The sequence below is a fragment of the Zingiber officinale genome, chromosome 8A (genome assembly GCF_018446385.1).
Source record: "Zingiber officinale cultivar Zhangliang chromosome 8A, Zo_v1.1, whole genome shotgun sequence".
In the NCBI taxonomy this organism is placed as follows: Eukaryota; Viridiplantae; Streptophyta; class Magnoliopsida; order Zingiberales; family Zingiberaceae; genus Zingiber; species Zingiber officinale.
Window position 1 is genome coordinate 10986811 of NC_056000.1, and position 12618 is coordinate 10999428.

General features: G+C 38.3%; 2 protein-coding genes across 2 annotated transcripts; one reads left to right on the plus strand and one right to left on the minus strand.

Annotated features, from left to right (window-relative positions):
* On the plus strand, positions 1 to 526 carry LOC122012404 (putative RING-H2 finger protein ATL69). Its single transcript, XM_042568922.1, has one exon. The coding sequence runs from the start codon at positions 1 to 3 to the stop codon at positions 475 to 477; it is 477 nt and encodes a 158-aa protein (XP_042424856.1). The 3' UTR covers positions 478 to 526.
* Positions 527 to 3761: 3235 nt separating this feature from the next.
* On the minus strand, positions 3762 to 5835 carry LOC122010509. The gene has a single exon (XM_042567044.1). It carries the CDS (start codon positions 5833 to 5835, stop codon positions 3802 to 3804), a length of 2034 nt encoding a protein of 677 aa, XP_042422978.1. The 3' UTR covers positions 3762 to 3801.
* Between the last annotated feature and the right edge of the window lie 6783 nt (positions 5836 to 12618).

Here is a 12618-nt window from a genome sequence, read left to right on the forward strand (position 1 = left end):
ATGTGGCCGGATGCGCCGCCCTCCGCCGCCGGCGTCGGCCTCGGCTACGGCATCGCCATCGCCGTCGGTGCCCTCGTCCTCGTCTCCACCATCCTTCTCGCCTCCTACCTATGCATCCGCGCCAAGGCCAGCGGCCGATCCCCTCCTCCCTCCACGCTCCCGGCCTCCCCGTCCGCCGCCGCGGAAACAGTTGGGCTCGACGGGCCCGCCGTCGATGCCTTCTACCCGAAGTTCGTCTGCAGGGGCATTCCTCCGGCTGGGCCGTGCCCGATCTGCCTGGCGGAGTACGAGGGCGGAGAAGCACTCCGGCGAGCGCCGGAGTGTGGGCACTGCTTCCACGCGGCGTGCATCGACGAGTGGCTTCGGGTCAGCGCCACGTGTCCGCTATGCCGCAGCTCGCCGGTGACCTCAGCGGCGGAGACGCCGGTGGGGACTCCGCTATCAGAGTTGATTCCTCTGGCAGCGCACCGACGGTGACGGGGATCTCCGATGGGTGCGTGTGTAGATCTGAGAACGGTGAGGGTAGTTAAGCATCATTAATATTTTATCCCTTGTATTTGTTATTTTTGACTTATAATGTTTTTTTTTAAAAAAAAATTGCGTCCCATTTATTAAATCAATGAAATCATTACAATAAGTCAATAACACTTACTTTTCAACGGTGTGACGTATTAATAAAAACTATTATTTAAAAAGCAAACGCAAAATAAATAATAAATAAAAAAGAGAGTATTTGTAGGTTCATTTATACCGTTGGAGTCTTGGAGAAGATTGTTTAATATCCGAAAGGCTTCTAAATTTGATTTTTTTTTACTTTAATATATTTATATTTATCAATAAAAAATTAATAAAAATGCCTATATAATTATTTTTTATAAAAATATTACTTTTTTCGCAAAATGCATAACTATTTATAAAAACAGTTTAAAGTTAATTTTTATTCGAATAAATTTTTAATATGAAAAACAAATGATACATTTCTCAATATTTAACATTTTAATCAAGTTGTTTTTATTAATATGTCATGTACTTTTATACCGATGGTATAAACGATATAAACATCTTAAGTTTTAAATATTTATAACATATAGATCTTTAATTATATGAGTTTAATTTTTTAAGGTGTAAATATACAAAATATATCAAACAAGTATATTGGATTATAAACATTTATATTGAGAAGCTTACCAATATGATAACTTCAAAAGTCCTGATGGTTTTGATGAGGACTCGGCGTTAGAAATTTGCAAGCAGTTGCGTGACCACGGAACATCAAAAAATCAACGGAAGAGTGCTGAATTTGTAAACAATTATGACAATAAATGAATAGGATGATTATGAATAAATTTGATATCGAATTTAATAAGAGCTTGTTCTTATTTATATTTATATTCGTTCAAGAAAATTAGTTAATTGAATAAACTTAAATAATTTATTAAATTAACCAAATAAAGTTAAATATATGTGTTCGTGAATAATGTTGTGAATCAATAAAACTCTTATTAATATGTTAAATTAAAAAAAATGAATAAATGAGTTTGTATTTTTCAAGCTCAATAATCAATCAAATGAATTTAAAATGTAAACATTTCAAATAATTAAATGTTTGATAACATCTAAATAAATCAAATTTAAATCAAGTTTGAACCACACTCAAGTTCATAAAAAGAAACTTGAACAATTATTTCAACAGTTTAATTCAATTTTAGATTCAACTTAGCTCAGTTATCTTATTAAACAAATTTGAACATCATATAATTTAATTTTACTCATCTCACTTACAACCCATTAACAACAAAACTCAAAACTCTTTGAGAGAGAAAGTGGATTGAGAGAGAAAGAGTGATGGGAAAAAATAAAGAGAGAGAAATTGTGATGAGAGAAAATGAGAAACTAAGGGGAGAGAAAGTATGCTGAGAGAGTAATAGTGATGGAAAAAATGAAAAAAGATAAAGTATTATGAAAGAAAATGGAAAAGTGAGGAGAGAGAAAATATGATGAGAGAGAAAGTGGGTTGAGAGAGAAAGAGCGATGGGAAAAAATGAAGAGAAAGAAAGTGTGATGAGAGAAAATGAGAGACTGGAGAGAGAGAAAGTATAATGAGAGAAAGTGTGCTGAAAGAGAAAGTGTGATTAGAGAAAATAAAAAGAGAGTGTGTAATGAGAGAGAATGAAGAGAGAGAAAGTGTGATGAGAGAAAATGAGAAGAGAGAGTATGCTAAGGGAGATTGAAGAGAGAGAAAGTATGATGAGAGAGAAAGTGCGATGAGAGAAAAAATATGATAAAAAAATAAGGAGAAAGTGTGTAATGAGAGAGAAAGTGTGATGAGAGAAAATGAGAGACTAGGAGAGAGAGAAAGTATAATGAGAGAGAAAGTGTGCTGAAAGAGAAAGTGTGATTAGAGAAAATAAAAAGAGTGTATAATGAGAGAGAATGAAGAGAGAGAAAGTGTGATGAGAGAAAATGAGAAGAGAGAGTATGCTAAGGGAGATTGAAGAGAGAGAAAGTATGATGAGAGAGAAAGTGCGATGAGAGAAAAAATATGATAAAAAAATAAGGAGAAAGTGTGTAATGAGAGAGAAAGTGTGATGAGAGAAAATGAGAGACTGGGAGAGAGAGAAAGTATAATGAGAGAGAAAGTGTGCTGAAAGAGAAAGTATGATTAGAGAAAATAAAAAGAGAGTGTATAATGAGAGAGAATGAAGAGAGAGAAAGTGTGATGAGAGAAAATGAGAAGAGAGAGTATGCTAAGGGAGATTGAAGAGAGAGAAAGTATGATGAGAGAGAAAGTGCGATGAGAGAAAAAATAAGGAGAAAGTGTGTAATGAGAGAGAAAGTGTGATGAAAGAGAATGAAGAGAGAGAAAATTGAGGAGAGAGAGTGTATGATAGGAGAGAGAGAAAATGGTAGAGAATGTGTGATGAGAGAGAATAAGGAGAGAGAAAGTATGTTGAAAGAGAAAGTGTGATGATAAAATAAGGAGAGAGAAAATATGATGAGAGAGAATAATGAGAGAGAGTGTGAAATAAAAAAAAATTGAACAAATATACTAAGGGTATTTTTGTCTAAAACTTAATTCACATTCTTGGGAATGAATATCCAAACCCAAGGGGGGTGGGTTTCATCAATATCCAAGTTTTTGGATTACATTCCAAAATTTTGATTCCATTCCCATCAACCAAACACAAGGTTTGGGAATAAATCCATTCCCTCATTCCCAAACCCATAAACCAAACGTCACCTTAATAATTATTTTCATCATTTAGAGAAGTCACATCGAATTCTTTGAATAAAAATTTTATTTTAAATTTTATATTACTTAAAATATATTTACATTAGCTCTCCTACCCATTCCTCAAATTTAGATTTTATAAATCCATTTCTTAAATATTAAAATATAAGTTCCTCTATTCTCACTTCAACGTATGTCATTTTATAGATAATAAAAAAATAATATAGAGGAGAAAAAATAATAAAAAATAAAAATATAATAAATTATAAAGAACATGATAGATTATGTAGTGAAATGTTAATATCTAAATTTAACATATAGTTGTTCAACCTTAAATTTTATTGAATAGGAAAGCCTCTCCAAATTTAAAATCGGCCTTATCTTAAAAGTACCTGAAAGATAAAAATGGAGACCACATATAGCAGGACCATTCCTGACGTAGCTTAGGAAATTCGACGGAACAAAGGAAACAAGAGAAAGGAAGACCATTTGTTACAATAACCTAAAGATAAATAGGAGAGGCCCCATGCAGTAGAACCATTTCTGATGTCAAGTAGATAGGATGGGTTCTAACTTGCCATCGGCCGCCAATCTTCCATGTACCTTTTTCCCCGACGATACTTAGCGACCATTCCTTTAGTTTCAAGGTTTTCGATAATGGCCTTTGTCTCCCCCAATAGAAGAGGTGTTTCCCTAACGCCCTTCCCTAGTTTCTGATGACCATCGCAAAAGGATTTGTTGAAAAAAATATGTGGCAAATTGGTCAGACACGCACACAACGTGCCACGAATGGTGCTTTTTAACCACTCCAGTAGTTGACGATCTCCATTTTCTGCCCCATACTTGGCGTCATAGTCTTGCAATATGATTGCCGTCACTCTGGTAACACACTTTGCTATGATGGTGTCTCTTCCCGATTTGGCTTGATTTCCTTCGCTGAATTTTTTGAGTTCTTCGATGATAGTCTTGGAATTAGCACTCCGTCGTCGTCGCAGCGGGTGATCGAGCAACTTGTACTGGAAATCAACTCCTAGCCAGAGACTATATGCTGCTATTCTCATGTCAATGAACGTTTCATGACCCAAATAATCTTCGATGAGTCTGACATATTTGAGGCCTTCTCTCACCCCATTTTGGAGCTTCCGCACCGAGTCAGGATCGATACTGGCTAGCGCCACCGTGATTGCGGTGAGGGTCACCAATGGCAGTTCCCAACACTTGGTAGCTCGATCCACCACTGTTAGCAGTGGTACATTTGAGGATTCCATCGAGATATAAGAGTGAAGGAATGTTTGCAGATTTTGAACATCACATCCTTCTACATTGGATATTAGCTCAATTAGACACGAAGGTTTGTATTCTGCTCCCTTCTTGATCAATCGCTCAAATTCGTTGCATTGCATCAGAATCACGAAATTAACCAAATCATCTTCTTCCCCTTCCAAATCCTGCACATGTCGTCGCAGCTCTGCTGCAGTACCTGAAAGAGCGCGAGGCCCCGCAGCATTCTCTCCAACTCTAAAGAAGAAGAGAAGCAAAGCTCTAACGACGCAATGGATCCACCTGGCTGCTGAGCATATTGTCTTGCAAACCACTACTAATCCGATTTGAACTCCGACAACGAAGCAGAAGACAAGATTCTTAAAACCGCATGCATTCGTCCAAGGAAAGGATGCATCGTGTTTCCACTCATCCAGCTTTTGGGTCCAGTAACTCTCCACTCCGAGCTCATGTGAGCATCGTCGAGTCAGATAGACAGAATCGAACAATCTTAAAGTTGGAGTGACGGTGCCAGCCATGACTGCAGTCAGTTGGGAGAAGAACACGACCTCAGCTGACCACTTGTACTCCGACCGTCCCTCGCAGAAGCTCATGTAAGAGGACCTCAAAGTAGCTTCGACTAGGACGACGCAGGCCATAAGGCCGAAGAAACCTGATGCCCTGCAGGTGGCTGAGCGGCCGAGAACGTGTTGATGGCTCCAACTACGTGCCACCAACCAGCGCTTCTTCACGGCCTGTTCAAGAGAGGTGATGTTCAAATTCTCATCGAAACCCGCCATGACCCTGTCGGTGTAGATCTGGAACTTGAGCTCTAGTGAACGCTTAGTGGCAAGAACGAAGAGGGCGGAGGAACAAAGGACGAGGAGAAGGGCGATGTTGAGAACGACGAGGGCCACGTGCTCGGGCACGAAGGCGTAGATGACACTGGTGGAGACCTGGATCGAGATGTTAACCATGAGAGTAGCCACGAAGATGGCGAGCGCGATGAGGTCGGAAACAGAATCGAGGGAGGGATGAAAGTGACAGGCAGCGGCGGCGACCAGGGCGGAACCACTGAGCTTGGCTAGCTGGTCGAACTGAGAAGGCATGGAAGAGGAGAGGTCAAGCGGGAATTTGGTGGCGACGGAGAGGAGGGTGATGGTGGCCGCATTGAGGGAGAAGATGGCGGCAGGGTACGAGGGGCGGTCGTGGCGGCAGACAGCGTAAATGGCGTCGTAGGCCATCGCTACCGCGCAGATGGCAGAGGCGGCAGCCGCATAGAGTCCGATCACCGGCAACGGCCGGGAAAAGCCCGATGGGTCGACTGCACAGCTTCCGTGCATTGTGATTTTCTATCGCATAGCAGCTAGAACGACGACAGGTGCAGTTACTCGATGAGTTTCAGATGGACCAGTGCTTAAATTAATTAATCAGACACCTGTGCTGGCGATCGAAGGTAGTCAGGCTGAGCTAAACTAAAGAGACGGATAACTAATCCTTCACTTAGATAATAACACTAGCAGACAAAAAAAAAGTCTTCAGAAAATAACAAAGAAAACAGAAGTCTCAGGAGTCAAACAAACCGGAGAGTTATATCAACCTGGCCGTCTTGTCGGGTTGTGCTTATGCAACCAAACTGTTTCATCACAAGCATATTCTTCCGGTAAAACGAGCCCAACAGCATTTTCATCGATTAATTGATGATTCCGGCCAAATAATAATAATAATAATAATAATAATAATAAATCGATAGATTAACTATCTAAATTACATCTAAATTACAATTCTAACCTCCTATGAGATATAAAATTACAATTCTAACCTCTAAATTAACACTGAGCTTCGGCTTTCCGGTCTCATTCCAGGAGTCCGTGCTGTACGTTTGACAGCCTGGATAACGAGTCCAGATCCTCTGCGCCCGCCTCCCGTGCGCCCTCTGCGCCCGTCGCTATACGACAAAAAACGCACGCGCTAAGCACATGCGTTTCTCCGCTCCAGTAATTCCCCCGAAATGAAACCCAGCTCCAGCGCCAAAACAAAAACCCTAAGCTCATCTCCTCATCTCCTCTCCCCTTCGAAGGTGGTCCTCTTCGCCCGCGACTCCACCTACAACTCTTCCTGTCGACGCCTGAATCGACTCTCCCCGTCGATTCTTCTCTTCCACAGCCGACGCGACGCAGAGCCCCTCTTCCCTTCTCCGGCCGACGCCATCCCTCCTCCTCTGCGCCTACGACTGGAGGTAACACCTACACCCCTGTGGAGAAGAATCGGCCTCCTCTTGCCAACGAGGACCTCGCGAGCCCTAGCTCCCCGCCGATTCTTCTGTTTTGTGGTTTGTAACTGTTTCAATTGAGGGAACCACTTGTGACTCTCTCTGGAGTGCTCGTTCCACTTGCATAGGTGATTTTTTCGCATCACTGAATGTCCACCTGCCCCATTTGCAATCCTGCATGCACACCACATCACTAAATGAAACCAATACCTATATAACTCACTAGCTCGACACAATACCCCTAATTCTTTTTCCTCGCATCTACACTTACAGTTGATTTCACAGCCACCATTCTTGTTGTTGGTGGCTAGCTTCTTTCCAAACTCCCTGCAACTACAATCGCTGGTTATAGCTGTGCCAGCGATGATTAAGATATACACACCATGCACTATATTTAGTAACACTAAGTGGATGCTAACCCCATGATAACAATGCTAACCCTTCGCTTCATTTTTTAAATCCTAAAGCATCTTTGTAAATCAAAAATTTTTGCAATGCTGCATGCACACCATTCTTGTTTTGTGCTCTTTTTAACATTCCTCGCATTTTGATTAGGATATACACACCACTTAGTCTTTAAAAGAAAGCGCAAGAGTAAGACACTTCTATAGACCTAGATAGGCTTATAGTGTAAGAGTAAGAAAAATAGTAACTGATCTGATAAATGTTTTGTCTGTGAAATCTAAGTACCTGTGCTACTATCAAAATTCACATACCAAAATGAGTACTATAAAAAATTTCAAGTGATAAAACAAACAAGCTCTTATTCTAGTGAGGGAGAGGTAAATAGAAAAAGTGGATGCTAACCCCATGATAATACTGAATAGTTTCTTTTCTTTGAATGTGGATGCTTGATTTGCACTTACTAATTCCAGTATTTCTGTAGTTCAAGAGATGCAAAAATATTTCAAGAGATGTTATTTCTCTGATTTATACAGTAATGCAAAAATCGCTTATTTTCTGTTTTGAATTGATTTATCATACATTCCATGTACATTAAAAAATATTTGAATCTAAGTAATTCTCGTTTGCTTAATAGGTTGGTATTTCATGTCATCATCAAGTTACAGCTCCATCGACAATACGAGATTTGAACATGTATCATGCAGAGTTTGCGGACGAAGGACATTGGTATGTGTTTCTAGAACAAGCAAAAATCCCGGAAGGAGGTATTATGGATGTGCGTAACATGGCTGGCAAAAGTGGGTCGTAGACGATACTTTGTCTGATGAAGATAGCAGTGAAAGATGTCGTGGAAGGTTAGGAAGTGACCACATTGCTTCTCGTGGACATATTCTAGGTAGTTGGAATGTACCATCAGTGGTCTAGATATTAGTTATAGTGAATTTGACTCTTTTGGCTGTATACCTTATTACTCTGTTAGTTCGGTCTTGTTAATTAGTGTTGAGTAATGTTGTTGTTGTTGTAATATGACAAATTAAATGTTTGTAAGAACCAGCTGAAGGCTAATTGGTTTATTAGTTTAGGTGGTTGTTTAGTGTTGACTAGTTAGTGTTGTAAGAACCTTCTTTATTTGTTGAACTGTCAATTGCTTTTAGTAGTTTAATATGAATACTGTGAGAACTGAGAATTGGCATTCTTGTTTTAGGACTAATTGGCAATTGCTTTTAGTAGCTTATTCTTTATTGCAGCACTCTGATTTTGGTGTTGATATGGGCTTGCCCAGTGTCATGACTTGTGCTAATTATCTAAAGCTCCCCCGGTACCCATCCAAGGTACATTCGTTTTATCTTTGATCCATATACTTGAATATTCATAACTCTAGATTGCTACAAGAGATTGTTCATACCTTAGTTGAATTAGAAAAATTGCAATTTGTAGGGATATTTGAAAATACGAGTTCTTTTGCAAAGGAAGCCATCTCAGGCACACGATTAGTTGTGCATAGTTCAGTCTTAGTTAGGCGTGTAGGTTTTAGTAAAGGAATTGTAAATGAATTATTAGTCCCAATAAGTCATGTTCATTTCCTACAGAGCAAGCACAGGAATTGTAAACGAGTAGTTAAGCTCAATTACTCATTTATTCCTAAAGTGCAAGCACATGAAGGACCTACCAAACTCACTAAAAAGTTAAATATCTTATATTCATTTGTTGTTCTTTGTAAAGTAGATTTAATATTGCAGTATGAAAACACACTTTTGATAGAAAAATGTCAATCTCTGAAGCTTCATCAATCAATAGTTGTAGCTCAGCAGTTGACCGCACGTGTGATATAAAAATATGTTCATCTAACAGATATTGACCAAATCTCGAGGGTTTATATTTCTTGCTAAAAAAATAGTCCATATAATCTTTCTGAACAACCTCCTATGATTCGTGAACAAAAAATTACAGGCAGAGATCAGTTCTATAGGAGCTGGAAACTCTCCAGGAATTAGGGAACAACACACGATGGAACATCAGCTCGAGTTACGATATCCAGATGCTATAGTCAATTAGCTAATCACACAACACTTTCCTTTCAGGATTAAACAAAGGCACAATTATGAAATATTTACATGGTCTATACTTGTAGTTCCTATGGTAAAATTAGATGCCCAAACTGCACACTTGCAGCAGCAGCAGCAACAACAACCACAGCAATTACTAAAAGCTTTTGCTCTAGACATCCAATCCGTAGCGTCCATCCCATTAGCTACTTTCTACCCAGTTAACACAATTAAACAAGGCAGCTGTTCCACCATAGCATGCATTTGTTGAGTCAACGCCTTCAACATCAGTATTACCATATTCCTGCATTTTTCAAGTTTAGGATGAGAAGTAAATGACCTTTGTAAGGAAATCGGAATAATTTGCACTTGACTGACTTTATATAACATGAAATAGAGAAATGCTATGGCACGTGGTTCCAAGAAACATAAAGAATAACTTGTCATTGATTGACTATATTTAACATGAAAAAAAAATAGGCCCTTGGTTCCAAACTGTGGTCATCAAAACAATCTAATTCTCTTAAAAGATGTGTACTCTACAAACACAACACATGTTAAGAAGTGAATTATAAAATTAATGTCTATCAAAGGTTACATAGTTTCAGAGGTTATGCGTATTAGTCTCTGAAAAAGTATAATTAGGTAGTATCCATCATAGCACGACAAATGAAAGAAGAAAATACACCTACAAATTAGCTACACCATGGAATCTTGATCGATTCTTCTATTTCTGAGCTATTTAGTTACCTCCAAAACTAATATAGGTCAAACGACCAAAAAAAGAAAAAGAAAACTCTTAGGTAGTATATAATGACTCCTTTGTAGACTACCTAAGGCATTAAACAGACATTCCAACAACATTCCATCCTTGACCTCAATATGAAAGCTCTTACGTCTTTCCCTTTTTATCTTGTGAGAACAGTACATAATAGGTGGTTTGTTACCTCATAGAGATCACATCTTCCACTTCAGTGCAGAAGGTCATACAGTCTTGGCCAAGCCCAATAGTATACAGGTGGCTATCGTTAGATTGCAGGTGCAGAGCTAAACTATTTTATTTTTTAATTATTTTCCCTTAAATTCCTGATAAAATTGTCTACTGTCAAATAGCTAGGAAGGTGCAGAACAGAAGAGGTACCATGTTTTTCCTATTTGTTCAAGAGGTACCATGTTTTTCCTTTCGATGCCCGTGATGTCCGTCTGTATCCAGAATATGCCCACATGTAAACATCATGTCATCTATAAACTTGATATGTGAATATTGGTAATAAAAAATGAGACTCACCGTGGTGTGGAGCTGATGTACCAGGATACTCAAAGAGTGGATATCCAGAAGGTGGATAACCAGCTGGGGGATATCCCGAAGGTGGATAACCAACTGGAGGATATCCGAAAGGTGGATATCCAGATGCGGGATATCCTGACGGTGGATATCCAGTAGGTGGATGTCCTGGAGGAAAAAATCTGACAGGCGGTATCCAATAGGTGGTATCCAACAAGTGGTATCCAGTAGGTGGATATCTTCGCTGCAAAAGGGGGGGGGGGAATATAACTATGTGAGAAGTAGAGATAGCAGGCGGTATTCATCTTACTTGTTCTTCGTTTAATCTATTGTCCAAAGCTGAGATGGCAGTCTGAAATTTTGAAGTTGAGGAAGTCACCTAATAATAATCACTAACAAAGTTAGTCTGAGATAGTTGCCTGAATTTATTAATAAATATTTAATTTTGGAATGTTAAAAAATAAGTAAACCTGAGATAGTTGTGTTGGCAAAAGTGGTGGAAATTGATCTTCTATATTGGGATCTTCTATACCCTATTAAAAAAATAAAATTATTTAATTCTATATGCTTTTTAAATGTAACATCAAACAAAAAAAATATAATATTAGTAAGAATGAAACCTGAACAATTGTTGGAGTTTGATTAGTTTTGCTTGCCCCTTTCTTTTTTCTAGAAATTTGTTCTATGCCTCTTTTCAACCTCTTGTCTGAAACTGTTTTCTTCTTACGTTTAATTCCTTTGACTGTATGATCGTTTCCTTCGCCAATTTGATACTCTGTGTCATTCAAATTCCTTGTTGTGTCATCTAGAGATTGAACCAACTGACTAGCTTCTTGGCTAAGATTTGATTGATGCACAATTGATTCATTAACTTGTAAGTTTTCATCAACCATCTTACATAGGCTCAACATAGCATTTTTAACAACCATGTGGGTGTCATCCCTTTCTGCTGCTTTGGTAACCAATTGAACAGATAACCCACACAAATCTCTATATCGCATATTGTGAAGAATTTTTGGATCCAAACTATCTTTGTTCACAATTATATCATTACCTTCAAAGTATCCACCTTTTGCATTTCTTGTCCATCTTTTTAAAATATACTCATTTGGGATCTTCATAATATTTTTCATAGAAAATATTCTCAAAATATGAGAACATAAAATCCCAGCAAATTCATATTTTCTACAGCTACAACTGCACTGAATTTTTTCAGAAGATGAATAGAGTGTAACTATATGATAGTGCTTCTTTTTGTGCGAAGTAACTTTGTATGTTGCATGTGATCCAACAATCTCACAAATTTCTACAATAGAATCATGAGATTTATACCATTCTTTTTCAGAACACTTGAATGCCTCAGGAGTATAAATATAACTAGAATGTTTTAAACATGGAACACTTGAATTAGATCTAAAATCTACTTTTAACTCTTCATATCGACGATCCTGAAGCAATCTTTCGAAGTGATTGAAAAACTCTAAAAACTTATGCTGATAAGTGACATACCTTTTCAAAATGCTATTCATGCTCTCACTTCTTTGGGTTGTAGTCATATCCACACAAAATATTTGTCTTCCATATACTAACGCCCATTTTTCCTTTATGCTAAACAAACGTCTCAACTAATCTTTATCTTCAAGTGCATACTTAGTCAACATCAAGTTCCAAGTAGAAAGAAAGTCTTCCTCTTCATCAAAATCATATATACAAGAGGCAAAATCTTTAGCAAACTCTTTGAATTGAGAAAAAACTCCACTCAAATGTATTGCGGCATTTTGATAAATGTGCCAAATACATAAACGATGATGTGTTTCAGGCCATCTGGAAGCTAAAGCCTTTGCCATTGCAGCATCTTGATCTGTAAGAATAGTTGTTGGTTTTTTCTCAGACATAGCTTTAGTGAAGGTATCAAACAACCATTCAAATGACAAAGTAGTTTCATCATATAATAAAGCTGCACCAAAAATTATGGATTGCTTATGATGATTAACACCTACGAACAATGCAATTGGACGACCTTCATTGTTCTTCCTATAGGTTGTGTCAAAACAAACAACATCTCCAAAATTGCCATAATCAGCTCTCATCTTAGCATCAGACCAAAAAATGTTTGTGA

Bases quoted from the DNA above. Each gene is read 5' to 3' on its own strand.
- LOC122012404 (XM_042568922.1), top strand. From the start codon at position 1: ATGTGGCCGGATGCGCCGCCCTCCGCCGCCGGCGTCGGCCTCGGCTAC.
- LOC122010509 (XM_042567044.1), bottom strand. From the start codon at position 5,835: ATGCACGGAAGCTGTGCAGTCGACCCATCGGGCTTTTCCCGGCCGTTG.